This window comes from Heloderma suspectum, chromosome 4, assembly GCF_057233095.1.
Source record: "Heloderma suspectum isolate Gila_16-S chromosome 4, 16-S_ref, whole genome shotgun sequence".
In the NCBI taxonomy this organism is placed as follows: domain Eukaryota; kingdom Metazoa; phylum Chordata; class Lepidosauria; order Squamata; family Helodermatidae; genus Heloderma; species Heloderma suspectum.
In genome coordinates, this window is record NC_139461.1 from 245,576,960 (window position 1) to 245,604,480 (window position 27,521).

The window sequence follows — 27,521 nt, forward strand, 5'->3', positions numbered from 1 at the left end:
GCAAAATCACAAGCCCTGCTGGAGATTACTATGATTTATATAGTGCCAAAACAATGTCCAGGGCACTTACAAAGTAACATAAGCAAAAAAAAGACAGATCCCTGTCAGATAAATATTTAAAAACTTATCCCTTTCCCCCTTATAAGTTATATGATTAGTTGAAATGTGAGATTGCAGGGCTTTATTTGACAGTTCTAGAATCTGTTTTCATTACCAAAATTGAACTATGAAGCAAGGGCAGTAATAAAGAACAGTTTTGAACGTATGGAGTCTGTGTTTCTGTCACAAGAGAATAAAGTGTTGGTCTGGGTTTGGGGAGCAGTAGGTCTTCAAGATCAGATAGCGATTTTTGGAAAGCTTTAAGCTTGCTCATGCTCTTATTGTAAATATTGAGCACTGTGCCAGTTAAAGGATATGGCTTGAGCTGCGTTTGAGTTTTGATAGGCATTTTTTTTCAAGAGCCTCCCCAGCCGGCTTTTACGAGAGTCTAAATTAAGAGTCAAAACAGAATTGTTGATCATAGGCTCACTTTACAGTTCGTTGCGTCCTTTACAAATTCCAGAGGGGCAGCATTGTTAGTCTATTACAGTAAACATAAAGAAAAGTTCGACTCCTGTGGTACCTTCAGGGCGAACAATGCATCTGTTAAGTCTTTTATGAATCTCCAGACCGGGTGTGTATGTTAGCGCGTTAGTCCTTGACAGTTTGCTTAGGTTCAGAAGCCGCCTTGAGTGCCTTTTTGGCAGAAAACGGGGACATAAATCGAACGAACAAATAAATAAATGTCCCCCTTCTTCCTTGGACATGGCACACGCGAGCCCCAAACCGCCTTTCTTTTATCACACCACGCGCGGCCTTTCCCAACCCGGTGCCCTCCAGGGGTTGTGGACCTCAACTCCCATCAGCCCCCGCTAGCACGGCCAATGGTTAGGAATGCCGGGAACTGTAGTCCAAAATGTTTCGAGCGCGCCAGATCGAGGCAAGCGGCCCCACAGCAACAGCTCGCTTCCTCGCCCCTCCCTAGCCTTTCCTCTCCTAGCATGGCGTCCTGCGCGGTGCGTCACACTTCTCGCGAGATGCGGCGATCTATTTCTCGCGCGAGCGGAACGCCCTTCTCCTTCTCCGGTGGCTGACGGAAAGCCAAGATGAGGTACATGTATCTCTTGCCCGACAGCGTGGCCTCGAGCCGGCGGCGGCGGCCCGTGACGAGCTGATGTTCCTTCCCTAGCTGTGGGGCAGGCGCAGCGTACGTCGTTCTCGTAGGAAGCCGGCAGGGTGGCCTCGGGCCCCCGTGTGTTCAGGGCGCGGCGCAGAGCGTGGCTTGCGCAGTGCCGGCGCAGAGCGAGGAGACGGATTGCCGGCCCCGTGAAGCGCGTCTTTATCCTCCCTGCCCGCGTCCGCCTGCGAGAAAGATGCCTCAAGCGTGTGTTCGCTCTCCCCAGGGGCTTCTTACTCCCTAATAATCATTGCTTATTTCATCGAGGCCCCTCCTGGGTTAGTCTCCGTCTACGGTCTTGGTTCAAGAGACACGACGTGAATTACACACAGTCCTTTCTTTTCTCCCCCATTGATACTTTGTCTTTAAATTAAAGTTGCTGCTTGACTTGCTGTCATCAATGAGGGATTGGGGGGGGGGGTGCGACATCTTACAGCACTGTCTTACATATGCTTAGTCAGAAGTCCATTGAATTTAATGGGGCTTACTCCCAGGTAAATGGGTATAGGTTTGCAGCCTCAATCCTTTACTCTCCGTTGGGTTTCCACCTCTAAATTGTTTGCCCACTCTCCAACCTGCTTTTAGCCCTCGGGGTGGGGGGGCCACACACAAATAACTTCCTGTGCAGGGTATTGGTTCATCCCTCTCCCTCACCCCATGCATGGGGCCAAGGTAGCTAGAGGGGGTTGCTAGATGGAAAACCAGCAGAGAACAGGGTTCAGGTACACCCACTTTCTTAATCCCTCCAATTTGAAATTGCAGGCTGGTGGCTGTCCTCAATAAAAAGAAATAGGTGGGGGGAGGGATCTACTTGTGGTTAACTTGATGGGTAGCTTGAGCCTAGTTTCATGAGACGAGGCTGGCAACCAAGCTACTTTTAAGTTGCATAAAATGAGGTCTTGGGTCACATAATCTCTGCTTAGTGTGTTCTGCTTTGGGGTCACATAGTCCAGGTTTCAAAATTGGTCTCTCCAAAGTTGCCATATTGCATTTGGCTAATAGAACAACTCCTGTGTGCAAGGGTAATTTTAACTGGGCCCAGTAGTGCTGTTATAACAGTACTGTAATGCCACAGGGAATGTCTTGGAAGATAAGAGTAGGAATCTGGGTTATCAGGGCTGCAAGAATAGCCATCTGCCTAATGTAGGGTGAACAACTTGTAGCCCTCCCGATGTTTTGGCCTGCAACACCCATCAACCCTAGCCAGCATAGCCAGTGGTGAGGGATGATGGGAGTTGTAGGCCAAAACATTTGGAGGGCCACAAGTTGCCCACCTCTGACTTAGTGAATGTGCTGTGTTATGTTCCATGAGGCAAATACAGGAATATTACTTTTAAAAGGGAGTCCATATGAACCTGCTTGAGAGCTAAGATTTGCTTTGGAGGCATTTTTCCATGAGAGGTGACATGGGTGGCAGCTGGGTTGGCACTCTCCCTCTGTAACACCCTCCTCAGGAAGACTTGCCTGGCACCCTCACATTTTAAGTTTTATCCTCCAGAACAAGGTTTTATTAGTTTTTTTCTGACTAAGATAAAAGCTCATAGAAAATAACCTTGCGGGAAGTTGAGAAAATGGCTATAAATGTCTGCTGCATGGCAAAAGCCAGCTTTAGGTGCTGATTATCTTGTAGTTGTTCCTGTGTTCTCATTGTTTTGCATGCCAGACTTATGTATGACTTGTATGTGTGCTTTTCTCATCTACAGCAGCAAAGTTTCTCGTGACACTCTGTACGAAGCAGTACGGGAAGTCCTTCAGGGAAGTCAGACAAAACCACGCAAGTACGAACTCTTTGACATTTTTCTGTTTTGTGTATGTAAAGATCCTCACAAAAGGGAGACTTGATGCAGTGTACTAGATGCTATGTTTAATTCTTTCCAGTTGTTTATGTCTTGTGGCTTGCTTTCTCAATTTCTGGTCTTGTTAGGGAAATAAAGTAAAACATGTCTTTGTTTTCTTAGGTTCTTGGAGACTGTGGAATTGCAGATCAGTCTGAAAAATTATGACCCGCAGAAGGACAAGCGTTTTTCTGGCACTGTCAGGTTTGGCATCGCTCTGATCCAACCCAATATTTATCCTGTATCCCTCTCCCAGTTACATATTCTGGAGATAATATAATATAAAGCATTACGGTGATTGCTAAACAAGTTGGCTGCTGAGCATAATGCTAAGTTTTCTGGGTAGTTTTGATTTTCATACTTAAAAGTGGCTGTAGTAGACAGATCCGTACCCTTTGTTTTAAAACATGAGGAGCTGGTGTGGTGAAACACTCTTGTGGAACCAGTTGAATGCTTTAAGAAGTAGGGGGGACAAAGTCTTGCTATGTGATTGGTGAGGATTTGTATTGCTGCAGATGCTTAGTGTATGTGTGATGTTGTCCGCTCTCACTCTCAGGCTCAAGTCTGCTCCACGGCCTAAATTCTCAATTTGTGTACTGGGGGATCAGCAGCACTGTGACGAGGCCAAAACAGTTGACATGCCTCACATGGACATAGAGGCTCTGAAGAAACTCAATAAGAACAAGAAACTAGTGAAAAAACTGGGTGAGTTTTGAGCAAATTGGGAATGGGGTATGGCACCCAAAAAGGGTACAGTTGCTTAGAGCGTATTTGAATAAGTGAGTGTAAGTAAAGCTGCACTACTAAGCACCCTTGTTAGGTAGTAAGCCGTATTGAACATAGTGGGGCTTATTTGTGAGTAAACATGCATAGGGTTGCAGTATACTAATCTAATCCTTAACATGTTTACTCAAAAGTACCACTAAATTCATTGGGGCTTAAGATGAAGCCTGCAATTTATTACATTTGTTGGGCCCCTAATGGCCAAAGTTAAGCAGATGTACAGTAACTTTTAATCTGTTTCTACGTGTTCTTATTTTATCATCATGATTTAGTATAAGAATTGTTCTCTGTTAAGCCCTAAGGATGGGGCAAGTTATAAACTGAAATACATAATGAAGATTGTTCCCTGTTGGCTACACATGAACTAAATATCTGCATTAAAGGTCTAAATTGCCATGAGATGTGGTTCCTGTATAGGTTAAGATTGTACTGCACTTTTGGTTAACTGCCGTCAAAGACACACTGTTATTGCTGGATTGGATGTACTTAGGAAAACTTCTCTCCAGAGAGAATGCACCCAGGGGCCAGTGCAAAATTACACTTTTCTGTGAGGCATACACTGTTCAAAAACTTTCCATGCTCCCTGATGTTTATATAATCTTGTAAACCTTTGTTCTGCCCTTGATATAAACCTTCTGTTCTGTGTAGTTCTTTTGTTTAAAGTTATGAGTTTAGCTGCACGTTGGGGAAACTAAGTTACACTGGGTTACTTATGTAAGATGTGTGCTGTGATATTGCTCTGAAATCTTACTGGTAATACCTTATAGTAATTGTCTTCAACTGTAATATGACCAATTCAGCTCCCACCAATTGTACTGAATGTGAAACCTGCACATTCACCAAGATTGTGTTCTTTGAGTGCATGTACTTGTAGTGGAAAACTCGATTACAAGACTTTTGCATATTCTTTACCTGAAGCTTGCAAGTTTAATCCCTAAGGGAGTAACTTAGGTCATTTTTGAAGTGGCTTTAAGGAACCCTCTATATTCAGTCAGGCACAAGTATTCCCGCTGCTTGCATTGGGCGTACTGTGGGGGAAAAGGGGGAAGTGCTTTGCTTACAGGGTCTCAACTAAGTTTTGCACCATAGTTGGGAACATAGTGATGTATGTAAAGGCACTTATTTGCCATTCTTTTCTGCAGCAAAGAAGTATGATGCTTTCCTGGCCTCAGAGTCTCTGATTAAACAGATTCCTCGAATCCTGGGCCCTGGCCTGAACAAAGCTGGCAAGTTCCCTTCTCTTCTCACTCACAATGAGAACATGGTGGCCAAAGCTGATGAGGTCAAGTCCACTATCAAGTTTCAAATGAAAAAGGTAAAAATGAACACCTATAAACATTCAGATAATGATATAGCTTTGCTTGCTCTGTCTTAAGCAGATCTTTCTTGAGAGGACTATTAGTAATCAGTGTGTAACCACTTACTGTGCATGTAATTAACAAAACAGTAGGAGCTTTGCATTGCCTGCCTGAAATCAACTGCTTAGCATTCACTTGCTGATACCACAGAGCACCTGGTCTATTAGTATGTGTGTCCATTTGTAATTATTAGAAAGCTACATTCAATATATACATTTCTCTTCGCAGGTGCTCTGTCTCGCTGTGGCTGTTGGTCATGTGAAAATGGCAGAAGATGAATTAGTTTACAATATTCACTTGTCTATCAACTTCCTAGTATCATTGCTCAAGAAAAACTGGCAAAACGTTCGTGCCTTGTATATCAAGAGTACCATGGGAAAGCCACAGCGGCTTTACTAATAATAAAAAGCAGTGCCTTTGTTTTAAAGGCTCTGTGACTTCTGAATTTTACTTATCTCATCCTCTCTGTTTTACACCCTCAGAGACAATCTTACTACTTTGTGTAATCTTCCTCTCTCCTACCACTTTCCCATATCTTTGAAGGAATGCAGTCTGAAGACTACATAACTGGAGGAGATCCAGAAGTTGGGACCCCAAAGTTGTAAAGCCTGGGATTGTCAGGGGCAAGTGGGAGTTCCAGAATTGTGCTGCAGCAGCCATCGAGGTCACATCAGATCCCACCTATTTTAGTAAACTGATGTCATCATCTGGTTTTGAGTTATAACGAACGGTTAAAACGCTATTTTACATTGGTATTTAATAATTGTTTAACTGAGTGTGAGATAACAAGATGTTCTATCACATTCTTAAATGAAAATTAGCTTGTGGCTGTTTTTATTCTGGTAGGTTGCTGGTGCAGTGAAGATAATGGTACATAAGTGGTCTCTGATCTGTTCGTATGAAGGAATCATCTGAGAATGTGAAGCCACTTTCTCAAGGACTGCTCATCAGTTAAAAACAGACATCTTTCTCAGTTGAGTAGTAAAGACACTGTAAAGCTCTGAGGAAAATGTTACATCCATTCTTTCACATGCACTTGACTAATAATCAACATTCTCACATTTGATTTTATTTATGATGGGTCGGATCTAGACTTCTAAGTCTAAGAGGCTTCTTCTTCTAAGCAATTAAATCTGGATCCAACTGATTGGCAAAAAAACTCTGCATACTTAGTATTGAATATATTGGTCTCTCCTAATGAGGGCTGCAGTATTGTAACACCCCGGAGTATCCACATGTTTGATAGGTAGAGAGTAATTGCCACACAATTCTGTAACCTGTAATATATATATATATATATATATATATGTGTGTGTGTGTGTGTGTGTGTGTGTGTGTGTGTGAATTTGTTTAATGTGGGAAGAGAAACAGCCATTGCCCACTAGAAGCTCATGCCAATATCAGGCATTTTATATCTTTGTCACTTTCCAGTGTAAAGGAAGTGCCACCTGGGAGAAAACCTTGTTGTAACTCCCAGGACTGGAGATAAAAATGCCTCTAGTTGAGGATATAGTATGAAATTGCTACTTTACCAACCATAATTTGGCCATTGCTTGTGTGAACTAAAGACTTATTAATGTATTAAGCTGAATTTTATTTATAACGAATTAGTTACCTTTCAGAGTGATTTTCCTTTTTTAAGAACATAGGAAGCTGGATCATACAAGTCAGAGCATTGGTCTAGCTAGCTCAGCATTGTCTACACCAGCCTTCCCCAGCCTGGTGCCCTCTAGATGTTTTGGACTTCAACTCCCTCCAGCCCCAACCATCATGGCCAATGGTCAAGAATGCTGAGAGTTGGTCCAAAACATCTGGAGGTTGGGGAAGATTGGTCTACACTAACAGGCAGCTGCTCTACAGGGTTTCGGACAATAGTCTTTCCTAGCCCTAACTGGAGATGCCAGGGATTGAATCTGGGATCTTTTGCTCGCAAAGCATCTGCTCTCCCATTAAGATACAGTCCTTCTATAAGGGGCAGTTCATGGTGTAATTCCATGTACTTAATGCAGCTGCAGTGATGGAAGTAACAACTAGAATTCCGTTGTAAGAATTTGAATATGCTTGCAAGCTGAGATGTATAAAGTGCTTCACTTCAACAAGCTTGTTTTTGATCATGAGCTGTTTCACAACATTCAGCAGGAAGCTCCACAATTTAGGTCAGGAAACAAAGACTGTCTTGAAGTTCTCAGCTGCAGTGTAAATTTAGGGTGGTGTGGTGTGAATCATCCAGCCATTTTGCACTAGCCCAGGTAAAAATAAGCCATGAAGAAAAGAGTAACAATATCTTGAGGTAGAAAAAGTAAGTGAGGAGGCCTTATCACCTTTGTATGTTTTCTGATTTAATTGCACAAACATAAGATGCTACTACATTGTAAAATAAAAGGTAATGTGCTCTTTGTAAGTTTGTCCTACAAGTATTTCTTAGGACTGATAGCTAAACAAGACAGCAGCAGTTCTGTATATTTAAACACAAAACTACCCCAGTCATGTAGATAGGATGCAGTGGTGGTGAGATCTGTTCTTAACAGCAAAATGTCTGGGGGAGGTATGTTGAACCTTCCCTGTTCCTATCATGAGTAAGGTAGGGGGAAGATTCTGCACTCCTCATCTGGGCATCCCATTTGCTGTTAAAATTGGACCTTCCTACTCTTCCCCTAGAAACGGGGATGAGCACTGCACCCTAGAGTCGGACACGACTGGTTGGGGACACCTTTACCTTTACCTTTTTACTCTTCCCCTGCTCCCTCCTTAGCACATTTCTGGTTTAAAGTTTAAATGTACAGAACGTCTGCCATCATATTAAATTTGGCCTTAAATATACACAAATTAAATGCTACAGTAATACATCAGCTTAGCTATATTTCATGTCCCTTCCCAGGTTTGAAGTCTGTTTTTATCCAAGGAAGCCAGTTCCCGTGGATAATTTACATTTTGCAGTTCAGAAAAGAGTGCTGAATTCTTTTTTTATACTAAGAGCATCTCATTCATACATTCATACACACTACATAGTATACTTCAGTTGCATTTACGCTGAGATGAGTTTAAAACATCCATAGCATGAATGAGACTTAGGCATGGAGTGTTAAAAAAAGAATAGAGCAACAGTTTATTTTACACATCTCTGGTGTTCAGACTGATCAGAGTGGCTGGCTTCCTATGCAGAGTCTGGTTCAAACAGATGTTCCCTCATGTAATTGCAGAGTCATTCCTGCTGTCACAGAGGGGCACATGACACTGAACTAGACTGGACACTAATTTCAGGCTTTTAGATTAACTTGTCAGCTCTCAAAATAACAACCAGTCTGACATCACTAAGAAGCTAACGCGGTATCCGGGACATGCATTTGTCTTAGAACTGAAAGGTAACTCTCACATTTTGGTAAGTGTTTTTCACAATTACACTTCAGAAGCAAGACCCTAGAATTCATAAAGGTAGGGCTAAATAAGGCCAGTTTGTGTTTAGTCCCCAATATGTGGAACTTGTGATTCAAAGTTGATATTTGCATACTTCACAGATCCTGAAGAGGAGAATGCATCAGGTGGCTCATTGCAATATTTGATTATATTTGACCTTAGTGGAAACTTCATGTTGACATATGTAACATCCTCTATTGATTTGGGCTTCTTCAGTATGGCATAAACTGGCTCCATTTCTTTTCCCACAGGATTCTTGGCTGCACTGCTTTCATGTATCTGAACATTTATAAGAAAACAGAAGGACATAATGTTTTTTGGAAGTAGTTCTTTTAAAGGTGAATCTTATTTGACATCCAAGTCTAAATTCCCATTTTATCACCATACAGGACTTTTGTATGTGCATCTGTATTTGTATTAGTGTTTGTATTTCTTAAAAACGTATAAAAACACACTCTGCCAGTTGGACAGCCTTGTTTTTAAATAAGCTACCAGTTATGCTGCTGCAGTAAATATACATTTCAGGTAGTAACCAAGAATATAGGTTTTTAAGCTGGGAAGAGGTGTGTAGAGGAATCCTATGGGGGCAGGGGAGAGCCTGCAGTGGAGGAACAGCCAAATCTAAAGCCCTACTGGACTTGTACCAGCAGGGTGGAAGGGAGATGCAGCATCTTAACTTTTTTTTTGCTATCCTTTGCCACTCTGACCTTTAGAGAAAAATAAATCACATTGATTCTGATGGGAGGGAAAATCTGTACACTGGGGCTGACATACATTTCCCCTTGTTTGGGCATTTCCAGGGAAGGATGAGGTTTTTTTGGGGGGGTGCAGTGGATCCAAAGCCTCTCCTGAAACCCACCCACCCCCTTTTTGCCCTGTGCTGTTAGAGCAATGACAGTGGAACTTTCCACCTCTGGGGAGGCATATAAGGGCAGACCTCCCCCTCTGCCCATGGAGAGGAGGACTGCTATATACTATGGCCCTGGGAAGCCCTTCTGGGGACCATAGGGTGGCAGCCATAGTAGTAATTCTAACAGCAGTTATTTTCATCTCCTGCAGGCCTATCAAGACTGGTTAAGCCACAGTGCATTTCTGCCCCAGGCCTAACACAAATCTATAAAGTGCAAGGAAAAAAACACTACAAACACAGCTCTCCCTGTTTGTTACTGAAAATGGCAGGAATGAAAAGATGCACAATATTCAGGATGTGCTCAGAAAACATAACTTTACAGGCATTGTACATAGCTGTGAATTAAACGCTTTTCCCATAGTACACATTTATGCCCCCAGTAGCAAGAATGATTTTTTTTTTTTGAGAATGAATTACAGTCATATATTACTGAGGTTTCTCAGGAGTTTGGAAGTTCGTAATAAAGGTTAGTGTTTAGTTTGCAACTTAATGCTATGCAATGGGCAATTGTATAGTTTTCAAGAAATTCAGTAACAACATGGAAATAAGTAATGAATTTTCTTTTCGTCCTCTGGAAGAGGTGGCAGGTCTATTCCAAATACAGGCCCCAGAATTCCTGCAGGTTTGATTGCAAACAAAGCAATGCATATCTGAATATATGTATGTGCCTGTGGAAACTGATAATGCATGTACAACTAATTTTCCACCATGAAGAAACTGCCTATGGTCAGAATTTCTCCTAACTTGTGAAAGAGTATCTTACCTGTAATGCTATTATTCTACAGTTTGGGCTATCACCAAAATTCAGGTCATCTGCCACTATCAAGAAGAGAGTCTCATTTTAGTATATAAATGTACCTGTGTATGGGCCACTTAACATGTTGAAGTTTTAGCTAACCACCTAAAACACATGTACACATAAAAATGTGAAACATTAGTTTCGTGATTAGTTGCAGCTCCTTATTGAAGGTACACTCATTGGCAAACCTGTGTAATATGTGGAGTGGTTCTGTTAGTGTTTACAGATTGCTAAAAGTGGAAGACCCAAATGCTTAGCACATACTCGATACGTTGGCTTTCTTTGAGCTGTAAGTTCAAATGATATGTCTGGAAGCCATCCTGGTGATTTTGGTTAAAAGGTGACTATGAAAAATATAGAAGCTACTGACCCTGATCCTGAGGTAGTCACATTCAGTATCATGCAGCATTAATGGCCTAAGGGTGCAATCCTATGGGTTGTTCCCTCATTGGACAGAAGCCTCTGAAATCAGAGGCATCTGAGCATCCAATGCCCTGCTGGCAATTTTCGCCTCTCCATCCTTTGTCCCCCCCACTTCCCAGATGGGCTTCTGTCTGGCAGGGCTGGGGCTAGAGAGGCTATATGATTTCTCATATCCTGGCCTCTCCCCACCCTGCCCCCTTTCAGGTCCTCTGAGGCCACTTTTGTGACCTCATAATGCAGGCACTGCAGTTCTTTCCACAGCAGCAGGGAGGGATCAGATTCTGGAGTCTCCCTTCCAAGGTCGAAGTAGTGTCTATGGCCTTGGAGGGGGGACTCCAAAGAATCCTACGGTCCCTGGGATGCTCTCCAGGGACCATAAGATTGCTCTCCCAGACATGATGGTAATGTCTGGCTGCATGTGATTTGCAAGACAACTGGGAACAAGCATCTCCATCTGCACTCTGTCATGGAGATGGTGCTAGATATTTCACATCCAGATGTGTATGAGGATGTATATCTGCATTCAGCCTGTTCCTTATCCAGCAAGGGGATCAGCACATGTAAGCCTGTTTTAGTGTATGGGTCTCCCTTCCCAGGTGAGGACAAATAGTTGTAAAAAGGCTATTGTGTTATCATAATAGAGAAGCTGGATTGGGAGATGGGGTGATTATTAACTGTGAAATGGTAATGTTAGTGTGGGTCCTATGAAAGGTTTCACTGAGCAGGAGAAGAAAGGCACTGCAAAGAGGAGGTATTTTCTATTTTTATCTTCCCTTTCTACTACTTCCTGCACGTACACACCTGATCCAAGCAGAGAGGCTGCTGCAGGTCTTCCTGCTGCCCTGCATCCTATCCGCTGCAGCTCAAATAAAGGGGCTATGGCAGGACTCCTATGGGGAGAACTGAACCTAGGGAATGTGCGCCATCAGGTATGTATCTTCCAGGGTCAAACTCCCTCTGCCTTGGATCTTTACACTGGTGAAGGGGAATGCTTTTGTGGTGAATAGATCCTAGACTACATGCACCTTGAGGCACAAGTCATCAGAGGTCAATTACCCCTTCCTGTGGACCTTTAAGTTGCAAGGGGCAATCTCTGTTGCAACAAGAAGAATCCTTGTGGGGAGCCACAGGTCCTTGGAGGCTAATTGTGCATCCCCTTCCAATCTGTTAAGCTGCAGGGTGGGGGTGGGGAGGGGGTAGAGTGCCCCTCAAATGTAAGGGATGAAATTGGGCTCAGAGGATGTGTGCACCTTCCATGTCTAATTCACTCCCTGCTGTAGGGCCCTGGTTGAAAGGAAATAAGTGACAAGCAAGCATTAGCTTAATTCCAGCTCTGGCTGGATCATAGAATAGAAGGGTTGGAAGGGGCCTATTAGACCATCAAGTCCAACCCCCGAGGCCTTGCCTGTTGTGGGTGGCTGCAGGGAACATGAGCTGCCCTGCTGATTCTGGAGGAATGACCAGTTTTCTTCCCAAGCCAACATTTTGCTGCATACTTAGGAGCATAGGAAGCTGCCATATACAAAGTCAGTCCATTGGTCTATCTAGCCCAGCATTGTCAACATTGACTGGCAGCAGCTCTCCAGGGTTTCAGGCATCAGTGTTTCCTAGCCCTACCTGGTGAAGTCAAGATTGAACCTGTGACCTTCTGCATGCAAAGCAGGTGCTCTACCACTGAGCTTTGTGGTCTCCCCATCTATAGGGACTTATTCCAGGTCTGTATTTTCTGTTGTCTTGGCACTTAGTGCATCCACACATTGCAGACAGATTTTACTAATAGAGGGAGTGAGGTGGCGTTTCTTGATCAGAGCCCCACGTCTGCTTTTGTGCCATAGAGGCTTTTTCCGACCTTCATTTAGAAATGAAAATATTGATAAAGAAATGCGAAATGGACTTAAAACCACACACATAATTCTATCTTGGAGCTCAGTCCTGACAGTCTCTGATGCTGTGATATTAAACAACATTCATATCCATATTCATAATACTCCTATCAGGTGTTATTTAGGTGATGCATTAAGTACTGAAATTTAAAGAATAGCTGAGCTGCATGAAGTCAAAAGAAACTCAAACATACCTCTCGTTTTGCTCTTGACGATCATCGTGACAACTAATACGAGGGCTGCAATAATTGTTATACCAACCATAATGGAACCCAGAACCAAGACAACTTGGTAAACTCTGAAACAATCCACAGTGCATTAATTAAACCTGCCCTTGGCACTAATATGTACCTGGTAAATTTGGTAGGATACCTTTTGTACCTGCAGTAGATAATTAAGTTTTATGTTGCTGACGGAGTTACAAGCATGCAAATGGCTAGAGGATTGTAGCACAATAGTGCATGAGCAAAAAGGTAAATAGGGACTACCATGTTAGATGGAGAGAATCATAGCACTTCCAGGTCATTAAAAAAGAAGTCTAGAAGTGCCCTAAAATAGGTCATGTTTTGTGAGTGGAAAAGTCAAATCCTACAACTCCATCTTTCCTTACATAATTTGGACTGAACTATAATACAGTATAGGGAGGTGGAGTGAGTACATCCTGCTGCAAACAGAAACCCCTAATCCTGATGCTTTCAAATTATAAATTTAATGTTAGTACCTTTCTTCATTTTCACCAGTTGCTGTCACTATGCCGTTATTTTGCTTTTCTGAAAATAAAATTATACCAGAGAAGAGAAGATTATTGGCTTTTTCGGGCTCCACAGATGTTTCTAGATCTATCTATCCTGACTACTTTATCACCTTATTTTCAGGATTATGAATTAATTTGCTAAGTATCACTGGCCTCAGTACTGATCTTTGGAACACTCTGTAACACACTATAACTTCTCTGTAATTCCCTAAAGTAGCACACTGTTTTAACTGTTTTATTGTTTTAGATTTTAACTGGTATTAGCTTGTTTAATAGTTTAATATGTTTTAGGTGTTTAAATTATTTATAGTTTTATACTGTTTAAATTTATTTTATCTGTACACCACCCTGAGATCTTAATGATATAGGGCGGGATACAAATGTTTTAAATAAATAAAATAAATAACTTGTTTTTATGAAAGCTGGTAATGTTATTGTTTCTCTCTTTTAACTAAAGAGTCACTGCTTTCCCATTCCAGTAATGCAAGTTTCCCTGGTGGCATATCTCAAAGTGTTTTTGTAAATCTCTCATTGAGGGTTAGTCTGCATATACCTGCATGGGACTCCACCACTTCAGACTGTAGGTGGGAGAATAGCATATTTGAATACTTGCATAGGTAAATAAAAACTCTTGGACATTTAAAAAAGCTGGAAAATTAAGGAGAAAGCTATGCTAGAACACTTCTTCCTGACATGCAAATTTTCTTCATCCCCCCTCCCGAAATGAGTTAAACGAAAATGGTATAGTCTCATGAAAGCTGTGCCATGTACCATACGATTTTTCTGCATGTGTAGATTGGCCTTGAGTTAACTCAGAAATTCCCTTTGCATGCAAAAGATATCCAGCCATTTACCTATAAGTGCTCACCTTTTTGAACAATCACTTTGATTTTTCTTAAAGGGATAATATACAGGCCGTCAAGAATCCCAAACCAGTATATTCCCGAATCTTCTACTTGAAGAGCTGACATGAAGAAATGAACACAGCCGTTTCTTGAATCCTTTAGTATGACTGTTTGGTTTGATTCAGTAGTTAGAGACTTCCATCCTGAGAGGCTTAGAGGATCTTCTAGGTTACATTCTTTCAGCAGTTCTCCTTTGCACCAGACTTTCTCTGCTTGCATATATCGTTGAGAACAGAAGCCCTCTATGCTGAGGGATTCACCTTGCACCTTCATCACCTCTTCTACTCTCCTTCCTAGCTCACTAGTTCTTTTGAAGGAAGGAATCGTAGATATTGGAGGCGAGAAAGTCTTGCTAGGTACAAAATGACCTAAGAGAATAACAGCAATAATATGTACAATCAAATAATGTTCACCTTTCGTATTTATTTAACAATATTTATGAATCACTTACATTGAAGACATTTCTAAGTGATGTACAAAAACAAGTCTTACAGGTGAAAAGATCACTTTCCTGGGAATGCCTGTTAGAAAAGGTATGTTTTCAGTAGGCGCTAAAAACCTGTCTAATTTGTAGTGGTAGGGAGTTCCAGAGAGTGGGTGCTACAATGCTAAAGGCTCTATTCTAAGCTGTGAGGGACTGAACCTCAGAAATGTTGGGTACCACCAGGAAGGGATCTTCTGAGGAGCACAGCAACTCAGCAGGTTGGTAGGGGATCAGGCGATCTCTTAAGGATCCTGGTCCTGAGGGTTTTTAGGGCTTTGTAAACAAGTACCAAAACCTTGTACTGATCCATTTAGTTTTTATGGCAAGATTACTGGGGTGGGTTGCCATTTCGTTCCCCAGAAAAACAAGACCTGGAGCTGATTGTAGTTCAGATCACGAACTTCTTATTGCACAATTTAGAATCAGACTAAAGAGAATAGGGTAGACCCACAGATCAGTTAGATAGGAGCTCACTAATATTCCTAATGAATATGCAGTGGAGGTGAAGAATAGATTTAAGGGACTAGATTTAGTAGATAGGATCCCGGAAGAACTATGGACAGAAGTTCACAACATTGTTCAGGAGGCGGCAACAAAAAACGTCCCAAAGAAAAAGAAAACCAAGAAGGCAAGATGGCTGTCTGCTGAGACGCTGGAAGTAGCCCAAGAAAGAAGGAAAGCAAAAGGCAACAGTGATAGGGGGAGATATGCCCAATTAAATGCAAAATTCCAGAGCTTAGCCAGAAGAGATAAGGAATTATTTTAAAACAAGCAATGCGCGGAAGCGGAAGAAGATAAAAGAATAGGAAGGACAAGAGACCTCTTCCAGAAAATTAGAAACATCGGAGGTAATTCCAGGCAAAAATGGGTATGATCAAAAACAAAGATGGTAAGGACCTAACAGAAGCAGAAGAGATCAAGAAAAGGTGGCAAGAATATACAGAAGATCTGTATAGGAAGGATAATAATATCGGGGATAGATTTGATGGTGTGGTCAGTGAGCTAGAGCCAGACATCCTGAAGAGTGAGGTTGAATGGTCCTTAAGAAGCATTGCTAATAACAAGGCAGCAGGAGACGACGGTATCCCAGCTGAGCTGTTTAACAACTTGCAAGATGATGCTGTCAAGGTGATGCATGCCATATGCCACCAAATCTGGAAAACACAAGAATGGCCACCAGATTGGAAAAAATCAACTTATATCCCCATACCAAAAAAGGAAAGCACCAAAGAATGTTCAAACTATTGAACAGTGGCACTTATTTCACATGCCAGTAAGGTAACGCTTAAGAACTTGCAAGGTAGACTCCAGCAATTCATGGAACGAGAATTGCCAGATGTACAAGCTGGGTTTAGAAAAAGCAGAGGAATTAGAGACCAAATTGCCAATATCCGCTGGATAATGGGGAAAGCCGGGGAGTTTCAGAAAAACATCTATTTCTGTTTTATTGACTATTCTAAAGCCTTTGACTGTGTGGATCATAACAAATTGTGGCAAGTTCTTGGTGGTATGGGGATACCAAGTCATCTTGTCTGCCTCCCGAGGAATCTGTATAATGACCAAGTAGCAACGGTAAGAACAGACCACGGAACAATGGACTGGTTTAAGATTGGGAAAGGAGTACAGCAGGGTTGTATACTCTCACCCTACCTATTCAACCTGTATGCAGAACACATCAGGCAACATGCTGGGCTTGATGAAGCCAAGGCTGGAGTTAAAATCGCTGGAAGAAACATTAACAATCTCAGATATGCAGAAGATACCACTTTGATGGCTTAAAGCGAGGAGGAGCTGAGGAACCTTATGATGAAGGTGAAAGAAGAAAGTGCAAAAGCTGGGTTGCAGTTCAACCTCAAAAAAACCAAGATTATGGCAACCAGCTGGATTGATAACTGGCAAATAGAGGGAGAAAACATGGAGGCAGTAACAGACTTTGTATTTCTACGCGCAAAGATTACTGCAGATGCTGACTGCAGCCAGGAAATCAGAAGACGTTTACTTCTTGGGAGGAGAGCGATGACAAATCTTGATAAAGTAGTGAAGAGCAGAGACATCACACCGACAACAAAGGTCCACATAGTTAAAGCAACGGTATTCCCCGTAGTATCCTATGGCTGCAAGAGCTGGACCATAAGGAAGGCTGAGCGAAGGAAGATAGATGCGTTTGAATCGTGGTGCTGGAGGAAAATTCTGGGAGTGCCTTGGACTGCAAGAAGATCAAACCAGTCCATACTCCAGGAAATAAAGCCAGACTGCTCACTTGAGGGAATGATATTAAAGGCAAAACTGAAGTACTTTGGCCACATAACGAGAAGACAGGACACCCTGGAGAAGATGCTGATGCTAGGGGAAGTGGAAGGCAAAAGGAAGAGGGGCCGACCAAGGGCAAGATGGATGGATGATATTCTGGACGTGACGGACTTGACCTTGGGGGAGCTGGGAGTGGCGATGGCTGACAGGAAGCTCTGGCGTGGGCTGGTCCATGAAGTCATGAAGAGTCGGAAGTGACTGACCAAATAAACAACAACACCAAAACCTTAGAATATAAAGCTGAATATGTCAGACCATTGGTCCATCTAGCCTAGTACTGTATTGTCTTTTCTGACTGGCAGTGGTTATCTTAGGTTTTTCCCAGGATTGCTGCCTACATTTATTTTCAATAGCCATATCCTCCATGAATTTGTCTAAGCCCCTTTTAAAGCTTTCCAAGTTGGTGGCCATTATTACATCTTGTGGTAGCAAATTCCATAGTTTAACTACGCACTGTGTGGAGTGGTACTTCCTTTTATTTGTCCTGAACCTCCCATCATTCAGCTTCATTGGACAAACCTGGGTTTTAGTATTATAAGACAGGGAGAAAAAAAATCCCTATTGACTTTCTCTGTACCATCCACAATTTTATACACATCAACCATTCTTCCCATACTTGCCTTTTTTCTAAGCTAAACGTCAGGGCCCATCCTCCCATGAGATGGGGTGAATCTCTTGCCTCAGGTGGCAGAGCTGGAGGAACAACAAATTGCATGCTCCCCGCCTAAGAGGGTCCCAGCCACCACCACACTCCAGTGAGGCGACACTGCACCAGGTGCTCGAGAGAGCCCTGCTGGCCGCTCTCCTACTGTGGCATTTGCAAAGGGTGTGGGGGTCAATGGGCAGGGCGGGAAGCTGGAGGCAGGGGGCAGGGGGCAGGGGACAATGAGCAGGGTGGGCAGAGGGCAGGGGACAACGTGGGTGGGGGGCAACAGGCAACACAGGCCCTTTTCTGTACCTTTTCCTACTCTACGATAACATTTTCAAGGTGTGGTGGCCAGAACTGCACATGATATCCCACATGTGGCTGCACCATAGATTTGAATAAAGGCATTAAGCTATTGGCAGTTTTATTATAGATTCCTTTCCTAATTATTGCCAACATGGAATTTGCCTCTGTCACAGTGCCCACATACCAGGCTGATGTGTTCATCAAGCTATCCACCACAACCCCAAAGTCCCTTTCCTGATCAGTTACTGCCAGCTCAGAGTCTATCAGTGTGTATGTGAAGTTAGATCATTCTTTACCCCAATGTGCATCACTTTACAGTTGCTTGCACTGAATCACATTTGCCATTTTAATGCCCATTCCCCCAGGTTGGAGCGATCCTTTTTGGAACTCTTTGCTGTCCTTTTTTGCTCCAACTATGGGAGGTCAACTCGTTTTTGGGGGAAAGTGATAAACCTTAAAACGAACAAACCACAACAGACCTTGATGAGCACAATTCTCAAGGGCAGAGTTGGATCTTCACTACTGTTTTTGTCCTAAGATTTGTCCCATCTGTGACAGCCTGGAGTGTATGTGTTGGCTGTGCCGTTGGAGAACAACTCAGTGGGGAAGAGGGTGCAAAAGCCCCACATTTTCCCTATATTTGGCTCTTGACTGAAAGATGTGTCCTGCCTCCTGCCCAGGTACAACAGAGGGTTGAATGTATGAGACTTGAGGCTTGCTGTGGTTCTTTTCTGGTGGCTACATCATGTCAGAACTGTGGAGTGTGTGTGTTTGAGTGAGAGAGAGAGAGAGAGAGAGAGAGAGAGGGAGGGAGGGAGGGAGAGAGGCTCTCTTCACACCTGAGTTTTTTTAGCAGGATTGTTCTTCCCTAATCACTGGTTTTCGTGGGAGCTTTAGATGATGCCGCTGCTCTCCTGCTGCTATCTCACAACTTCCATTACCTCTTTCTGTGTTAACTGAGAATGGGGAAAACCTGGCATTTTCTGTGCTTGAGACTGAAATTGCCATTTCCTCCCTGTGTACTTTCCCTAAACCATTTTGTCCTGCTTTGTGTGGGCATGTGCTAGGGTGTGTTGCTGGGCGGTGTTGAATAACATTGTCATGTCAACAAATTGGTGGAAAGGGGGGGGGCAGGTCATTGACCAGGCTCCCAGTGACCATTTCTGTCTCTCTCCCATTCCACTATGGGGTCCGAAATCACCTTGAACACAGCAATGCTTACTTATGAGTAAACTCATTGGCTGTAAGGCTTTCCTTTCCTGGGAGTAAGTGCCATTGAAATCTGTGTGGCTTGCTTCTGAGTAGGCATGCATGGGAGTGCATTGTAAGTCTACTTAGAGTAGCAGTCTTAAGGTCTCCCATTCCCTTCAATGAATTTACTTTGAACCTCCCCTCCCACTGACTTCACTGACTGCTTCTTTTCCCTTTTGCTCACCAGATTGATGGGCTTATTTCCTCCCAGGGTGGATGGGGGAGTCTCCCTTCTCAGACATGCAGGAGAAAGGCTTGACAGTTAGGATTTCAATGGGTATTAAAAGTGTATTTTCTCTTCCCCTGAATAAATTCATCATGCAGAGCTTGGAATGGTCATTTTTAATAGTTTCCTTTTTGGCTGTGGAGTTGTTTTAGAGAAGGCAGTAATGCTGAGGTGGTTTTCCATAGTACTCCCTCCCACCTAGCCAGCCACTATCTCTTCTCCTAGCCCACCTTGCAGGGTCATTGGGAAGCCAGAATAAGGGGGAAGAGCAACAACAGCATGGGGGGGGAGCAAGCCAGGTCTAATGAAGAAGGTGTCCCCCGTGAAGAGGTCGCCTGCAAGGGGGGGGGGGGCTGCTAGGGATGGCTTGGTGCATTGACTGTATACAAGTCTGTTTGTGGATTTCTTACTTCTGTAGTTGGGAACCCAGAAATCGGTATACCCTTCAAACTCAGTAGTTCAAGCTATGTACTGCATTTAATTCCATCACACACTGACATATTTAGCAGAAAAGGACTAGCAGTGCCAGCAACCTTGGGTTAAGCCACCGAGAAAAGTCTCTCTCCCTTGGAGGAAGGAGGGGACCAGCTCCCATAGCCCCCTATCCAGGCCACTAGAACTGCTTCCGACTTCCCTCCTGCTGCGGACGAGTGGAGGGATGGGGTGGAGACATCAATCATATTATAGGAACTGACTTCCGGTTGGAACCAATGTCGCCCTGGCAGCATCCCACGGGCTCTCCATGGGAGCTTTCTCAAACAGCTTTTTAAAAGGTTGGAAAACTTTTTCATCTCCCTGCTGGAATTAAAGGGGGGGGGGCAAGGCAGCAGCTGGATAACATCTTGGAGAAAAGTACTCCCCATGAGGTAGCAGGGGGGCTGGATTCCAGGATTATCTCCCCAGAGCTTTACCAACGCAAAAAGCTGTTCTGAAACTCCTATTTAATAGGAGAAAACAAGGCTGACGTATTCCATTGTAATATATGCTTTAAGAAATATCAACAACTCCTGAGGGATGATTTAAGAAATATTAACAATATTTGAGAACATCTGAGGACCTGCAAGATCTGTTTGAAGAGAAACATGTCTACACCGAGGAGAAGAAAGGGGCTGGCATCACCGCCAACTCCCCCCATACCTCCTGTGTCAAAAGTTTTGAAAACAGAAGATATAGGGGAATTATTTACTCTGATAAAGACTTTATCTTCGTAATTTACAGAGCAAGCCAAAAGGTTGGATTTAATCCAAAATCCATCACCACCTTGCAAGGAGCTGTGGATGTAATTAATGCATCTTGGCAAAAAATGGAGACGAAAATTAACGAGCTAGAAGACCAAGTGGCAGGGAATGAAACTACGACACAAGTTTGTTTTAAAAATGTCTCTGACAGAATTTCTCAACTGGAGGCCTTCACGCGCAGATCTAATGTACATATTATTGGGATTAAAAATCTGTCTAATGATGTAAAATTGCCTTTTTTTGTGGATAAACTTTTGCATGAGATACTCCCTGTCCCATCTGATTATTTACTTGATATTGAGCAGGCATTTTGTGTGCCAAATGCTAAAGGGACTGACTATATGATCATAGTCCAATTTGCAAAAGTCTCCACAAAGAATTATATCCTGCATTTGGCAAGAGAGGGTGGAAGCCTTTCCTGGAAACAAGATAAAGTTATGTTATTTCCAGAATACATCAAAGAGGTGGCAAATAAAAGAAGGCAATTCATCAAAGCAAAAAATATGGCAAAACAAATGAACTTACAATATTACTTAAAATATCCTGCTACACTTTGCATTGTGTCTGAAGGTCAGATGAAGAAGTTTCTAAATCATGAAATGGCAGAGGCATGGCTGAATGTAAAAATGCGTGAGATTTCTGTTACAACCCCATGAACTGGAATCTTTAAACAAGCTCTGTTAACTGTTTATGTTTAGTCTACATGATCCAGGCTAGGTCAGAAGATAAATGATTATACATATATTCGTTTATTCTCTTTCTTCTTTTCTTGCTTTTCTTTTTTATTTCTTTATTCCAAAATAGATATGAAATGCTGTATTTAAATATATTGTTGGAGGGTGTATTGTGCACATGCATTTATATATCTAGTATAAAATATATTACTGATTGTTGAAGGTTTATTTTAAGTTTTATTATTATATAACACTATATTTCTTTTTAATCATCATTATTATTATTAATATAGGTTACTGGGAATGAACTGTAGGCCTGTTTCTTTGATATAAGATTGATGATATGATATTGAAATGTAAGGTTGTTTATTAAAGTGTAAGATTGTTAATGTTATAGATATAGTTTTTAAAATAGAATGGCATCAGAGGCCGGGGGGTATTGGAGTTTAAACTTAATCCTTTAACGGGGACGGGGAGGGAAAGGGAAATAAATTTCTTTTCTTTTTCTTTACTTCTTTACTTCTTTTCCTCTTTTCTTTTCCTTTTCCTTTCTCCCCCCCTTTTTTTCTTTCTGTTATTGTTGTGTCCTCATAAGAATATTGTATTGCTGGGAAATTGTAGTATTGATCAGGTTGTTGGTATTCTTGGTATTGTTTATTTCATTTATAAAGATAAAATAAATAAAAATATATTTTAAAAAATCATGTTATAGGAATCAATGATCAGAGGAGGGGAGGGGGTATGGAACCAGTGGCCCCCTTCTGTCCTGATTTTTCTGTGCCGCTCGGCCCAGGCGGAGCCTGGAAAAAATATAATGTGGAGGGACGCACTATGAGAGATGCCTGCATACAGGGCCAGTCTAAATCCTGGAAAGGATCAGGAATCAAAAGGAATGGTTTGTAGTGGAATAAAATGCCAGGTGTGAAGAGAGCTGCAGGCAGGCAGGCAAAGCTCATACAGCCTCATGCAAGACAGAGGAAACCCATGCAAGTTCCCTTGTGAGCAGGCATTCTCATTGGAGGCTGAGTGTTCCTTCTCTTCTTGTCTCCCTCTCTCTTGTTGGAAGGGCAGGTATAGCAGCCAGTCTGACAATATCACCCCGGCTTCCTGCACTGTCCCTGCTATGGCAAGACTGCTCCCCTACTGATTACACCTGAACGGAATCCCATGCAGTTGCATTTGCATCAAGGCTTACAGTATTATCCTCCAAGTGTTCAGATCCTTTGAACCATCTTTGAATTTCAAGATCCATTGCAGCCAGTCTTTGGCCAGTTCTTTTTCCCCTCTACTGCTTTTGATATCTGCAAACCTGTGGCTGGTATTGTCCATGTTTTGCTTCCACTTCTTTTCTTAGCAAAGCACTGTGGACATTTTAACACTGCAGGTGTAAAGTCATTTAATAGCAATTTCCTTCCCCGGGGAGTACCTGGGAACCATAATTCTGTGGGGGTGGAGGGAGAAGGATCTCTGAACAGAGAATCCTGCTAATCTGGTAATGAAAAGGGTCTAGAGAGAACTCAGCTGTGGGCTGTGCATTATATCCAGAGAGTAATGACATCTAAACTTGGGCTCAAGTGGACTGAGGAGCATAACCAAAAAATGTTGCTGCTTCCAAGACCAAAACAAGAAAAAGATTCTGATCCATGAATATAGCTCAGTCCTAAAAAAGCATTACATGTACAGCTAAACTGACATGGGACAGAGTAGGACTGAAGGTGTACCCAGCTATGAATCCACTACTGGATGTTCCCCAGAACCCCTCACACTAGTGTCTCCATCCTACACCACTTCTCTATCTGTCCACACCAGAGATGACAGCAAATATGGAACCAGGATAAAAGCCACATCTCAAATTTAATGAGCCTTCATTTTTGTTCTTTTAGGGCCTCTCTTCTGCACATGGAACACTCTAACTTGGTTGCCTACAAGTACTCACCTTCATGAACCACCACTTTGATTTTGTTCAAAGACACAATCTCTGGGCCTTCAAGGAGCCCAAACCAATATATCCCTGAATCTTCAACTTGGAGATCTGTCATGAGTAAAGAAATGCAGCCATTTGTTGGATGTTCTAGCATGATCCTTTGGTTTGGTTGAGTAGTCAGATACGTCCATCCTGGTCCTGAGTGGCTTAGAGGTCCTTTAAGGTCACATTCTTTATGCTGTTTTTCTTTGCACCAGATTTTATCTCCTTGTAAATATTCATGGGCACAGAAAGCCTTTATTCTAAGGGACATTCCTTTCACTAGCATCACCTCTTCCAGACTCTTTCTTGCCTTGCTCAGCCTTGCACGGGAAGGTTGTACAGATGTTGGAGGTGAATAAGTATTAGAGGACACAAAAGGACCTGGAACAAGAACAGTAAAAATATATGCAATATTATATATGTTTCATGCAGTCCCTGCACATGCTGGTCCCTAGGAAAATAGGAAGCTGCCTTATACTGAGTCAGATCATCTAGCCCAGTATTGTCAACACTGACTGGCAGCAGCTCTCTGAGGTTTCAGGCAGGAGTCTTTCCTAGCCCTACCTGTAGATTAAACCTGGGACTTTCTGCATGCAAAGCATGGTCTCTTCCACTGAACTATGGCCCCTTAGCTGGCAGCAACCACAGGACTGACATGGGCTGCACAGCCTGTATGCCAGTAGCTACATACAAAAGGAATCCTGCTTTGCAGGTTTCTTGAGCTTCTGGTATAGCCCTCTAGTGCAGAAAGCTGCCATTCAGACATACCCTAAGTGTCACTTCCTTTTCCAGTGTGTGTCAAATACGAGTAGTCACAAGATCAGTAGTTCTCGGAATGATCAGACCTTGTTTTGCATTAGAAAATGAGAAGAAATTGTGACTGATCCTAGAAGTAAATAAATGGATGGATGAATTGCACTGGGCTATATAGCCACTTGCCACCAGGTCAGGCACATATAATGATAAATAGAGGAGATAAAGGATTCAGATCCCTGCCATGAGTCTGGGAACCTCTGGGGTGGGGGTGGCGGTAATATCCACCCATTCCTGCACTTTCTGGCAAATATCTTAGAAACGTATTTGGCAACATGTAAATACCATCTCATGCCAATAAAAATGCATTTGAGACTAATTTATTTGATTTGATCCAGTGCTTCCAATTCAATTCAATTCAATTCAATTCAAATGACTGCTAGCCTAGATTTTCTGCTGGAAACTTCATAAACTGCTTTCTCTACAGCACTGCGACAGCCTCCCCTCCATTCACTTTACACACACGGTCTCCCTCCATATAGGAGGTAGTGCTCAGCCTTCATCGACATCACAATGAGAACAACTGAAACGGGAGGGTTTGCTTCGTGAAACTAGGTGGTGGTAATGATCAGTCTTATTCACAAAAGGAAGCATGATTTAGCTACCATTCATCATCTAGCTCTCACTTTGTCACACAGTGGGATTGTAGAGTTTTGCACGCTCCACTTCTCTGAGGTGTGAGAAGTTTTAGGGGTGCAGTGCTGGCCCGGGTTTAGTCTTGTTTGGAGTGAGGTCATTGGAGGCTTGTGGCATTTTGTACAAATTTTGTTTATTTACAGATATACAGGTTCAGCACGGAGGAGGGGCACAGGTTAACGTTCCAACAGACACACCAAAAATCTATTGGTTTTCTAGGGGAGCGGCTAGTTCCCTAAGATGCTTCCAGAGCCAACTCAGCTGTCTGACCTTCTCAGTGAATTTCCTTAACAAAAGGGATATCCTATGCTAGACCAAGCCAAATAGTTTTGGACCTCTTAAGCAGTTCCCCTTTTAGAATCACAAGTGTGGAAGAGATCCCAAGGGATCATCCACCTCAACTCCCAAACTTATAACAGTATAAGGCTGCAATCTTGTACACAGTGCAGTTACCCATTAAAATCAATGGGACTTTCTTTTGAGTAGACATGTATAAGATTGATCTGTAAGTGACTGGGAACCTTGTTCCCTCCTCTGTAGAAAAAAACGGGAACAAAATTTGCTCTCTGTTTTCAGTTTCCAAAAGTGATAACTACATAAATAATGAAGCAAAGTATAAGTACATCATTTAACCGAACACTGTACTAGTGTGTTCCACACTCATGACCATAAAAGAGCATCTCTCTGTGCCATACCTGTTAGCATCAGCATTAGCAGGAGACCTGAGAACCCCTCCATCCTGTAGCTGAACACAGTTTAGACTGCAGAGCAGCATATGGGTCAATTTGCCCTTGCAGGAAGGAAGCAAATTCCCTTTGTCATTGACTGTCACTTTTTGTTCCAGATCAGCAGTGTTAGTTTGGAGTTGTGGGAAGATCCTCTAAATATGTTCTTAATTTTAGTTTTGATGAGTTGCCCAACTAGGACTGTGGGCAGTTGCTGTCCAGATGGGCCCAAGAGACAAGGCAGTAGGCTGAATAGTGACTGAAAAGGCCAGTTTCCGCTTGTTGCAACATCCCATCCCAGACTGTACAGTGGCCATGTGTGTCTTTATATGTGTGTGCGTGCGTGCGCATGCACGCATGTCCATCTGTGGAGTCTGCTGTTTGGATGTAGGCATTTTAGGGGTAGAGCTAATCATTTAGAGACATTCCCTTGCATGGGACACTATGAATATTTATTTGTTTGTTTGTTTAATTTGTATCCTACCTTTCTACCCAAAAATGGCATTCAAGGCAGCTTACAGAATTAAAATGAATCAAAATAATACATGAAAAAAAAAAAATAACAATTACAGAGAAAATATTATTAAAAACCTTGCCCAGTCCTCTAGACCCATTTACAGGTTAGAGGCCTTCTTAAATAAAGCAGTCTTTGCCATCCAGCAGACAGACATCAAAGAGGGAGCAAGCCTAACCTCCCTTGGGAGGGAGTTCCACAGCCTTGGAGTGGCCACAGAAAATGCCCTCTCTCGGGTCACCATAAAATGCCACGCTAGCCACCATATTAAGAAAACAAACGTTGATGGCATGCCCTAAATTTCTGGTAGCATATTATATTTGAGAAAGCCTTGAGAGATTGTTGTGCTAACTGCTTTGTTGTGCTTTAGATTCAAGCTGTGTTTATATTCCGATAGTTATGCCTTGTTGTCTGTCTTTATGGATCCAAGCATATTACAGGGCAGTATGTAGGTTTGGGGTGTTTGAGGCTATGTTGATTGTTGGAACTTCTTTCTTCCATCACTTCACACCACTTTTTGAGGTCAGCAATGCTCCCCCCCCTTTTGTTAACACATTGTGAGTATTATTGATGCCCAACAATTTGTGTTAATAAATGTGGATGTGCCTGCCAATAGGTGATTTTAGTGGAGTAACCCTCTCTCACATATCAAAAAGGCACAGTTTGACTATAGCAGATGCAGATCACAATCCAGCTTTAGGGCACATTGTTATGCATGTTTAGACAGAAAAAACATGCATAGGAAAGTCCTACAACTCCCAGCATGCCCCAGCTAGATATAGCTGGCCAGGGCATGCTGGGAGTTGTAGGACTTTTTTTTGTCTAAACATGCATAGGATTGTGCCCTTGGTATATATAATAAACTAAATGCAAACTGCCCAAGTGGCTTTCCTTATGTTACTTTGCTATATGAAGAGAAGATGCCCTGTAGTCAGAATGATCACTGTGTAGCAAGCTCTCTAACCAGAGGAAACAAACATAGCTTTGCTCCAGACCTTGTGATGAGTAGGAGTCATAGGTTAGTGATGCCAAAGGGAAGGATAAACCGCAACAAAGGCTTGCAGCTGGGTTGTCCTATTTTTGTCTCATGCTGATGGTGCCACTAGGAAATGAGTCTCTGTAGTTTGAAATAAGTTCAGACTCCCCATAGGGCCTTATGCAGGGGCAGCAGTTCCAGTTAACTATACCTTACCAAGTGGTCCTTAGTGCTCCATTCAATCTGCCACATTCAGTGGAAGGGTTTGTTTCTAAAAATTATGACAAAGAGCTCCAACATTCCCTTTGGGAAAGAAGAAGGAGCAGGGGTGACAGGAGCAGGCAAATGGAACATGAGGACCTGCTCCAGTTGGATTGCCCCTGCCCCTCCTCCCACCCTGGGAGATGAGAGGGGAAACAGGGCCATTCACGAGCTCTGCTGACAGTCTGCTGAATTTTTTCCTCTTCCCTCCCCAT

At 42.7% G+C, this 27,521-nt stretch overlaps 2 protein-coding genes across 5 annotated transcripts; one reads left to right on the forward strand and one right to left on the reverse strand.

The window, feature by feature from the left end:
• Window positions 1–1,115: 1,115 nt before the first annotated feature.
• Window positions 1,116–10,452, forward strand: LOC146348430 (large ribosomal subunit protein uL1-like). 3 transcript variants are annotated; one of them, XR_014790639.1, is made up of 8 exons: window positions 1,116–1,150; window positions 2,920–2,994; window positions 3,175–3,255; window positions 3,608–3,756; window positions 4,977–5,149; window positions 5,421–5,537; window positions 6,039–6,165; window positions 8,858–9,073. XR_014790639.1 is itself a non-coding variant. In XM_084853103.1 (6 exons), exons 1-6 carry the CDS (start codon window positions 1,146–1,148, stop codon window positions 5,589–5,591), a joined length of 654 nt encoding a protein of 217 aa, XP_084709229.1. In that variant the 5' UTR covers window positions 1,116–1,145; the 3' UTR covers window positions 5,592–6,005. The 3 variants fall into 3 exon arrangements, 1 of the variants encoding a protein (XP_084709229.1); XR_014790640.1 differs by lacking the exon at window positions 5,421–5,537 and having other exon boundaries at window positions 8,858–10,452; XM_084853103.1 differs by lacking the exons at window positions 6,039–6,165; window positions 8,858–9,073 and having other exon boundaries at window positions 5,421–6,005.
• LOC146348431 (uncharacterized) lies at window positions 8,169–25,595 on the reverse strand. Of its 2 annotated transcripts, XM_084853101.1 has the most exons (7): window positions 25,526–25,595; window positions 23,352–23,762; window positions 14,244–14,648; window positions 13,343–13,391; window positions 12,816–12,919; window positions 10,280–10,335; window positions 8,169–8,885 (listed from the first exon to the last, which is right to left on the reverse strand). In XM_084853101.1, exons 1-7 carry the CDS (start codon window positions 25,566–25,568, stop codon window positions 8,652–8,654), a joined length of 1,302 nt encoding a protein of 433 aa, XP_084709227.1. In that variant the 5' UTR covers window positions 25,569–25,595; the 3' UTR covers window positions 8,169–8,651. The 2 variants fall into 2 exon arrangements, with proteins under 2 accessions (XP_084709227.1, XP_084709228.1); XM_084853102.1 differs by lacking the exon at window positions 10,280–10,335.
• Window positions 25,596–27,521: the final 1,926 nt, after the last annotated feature.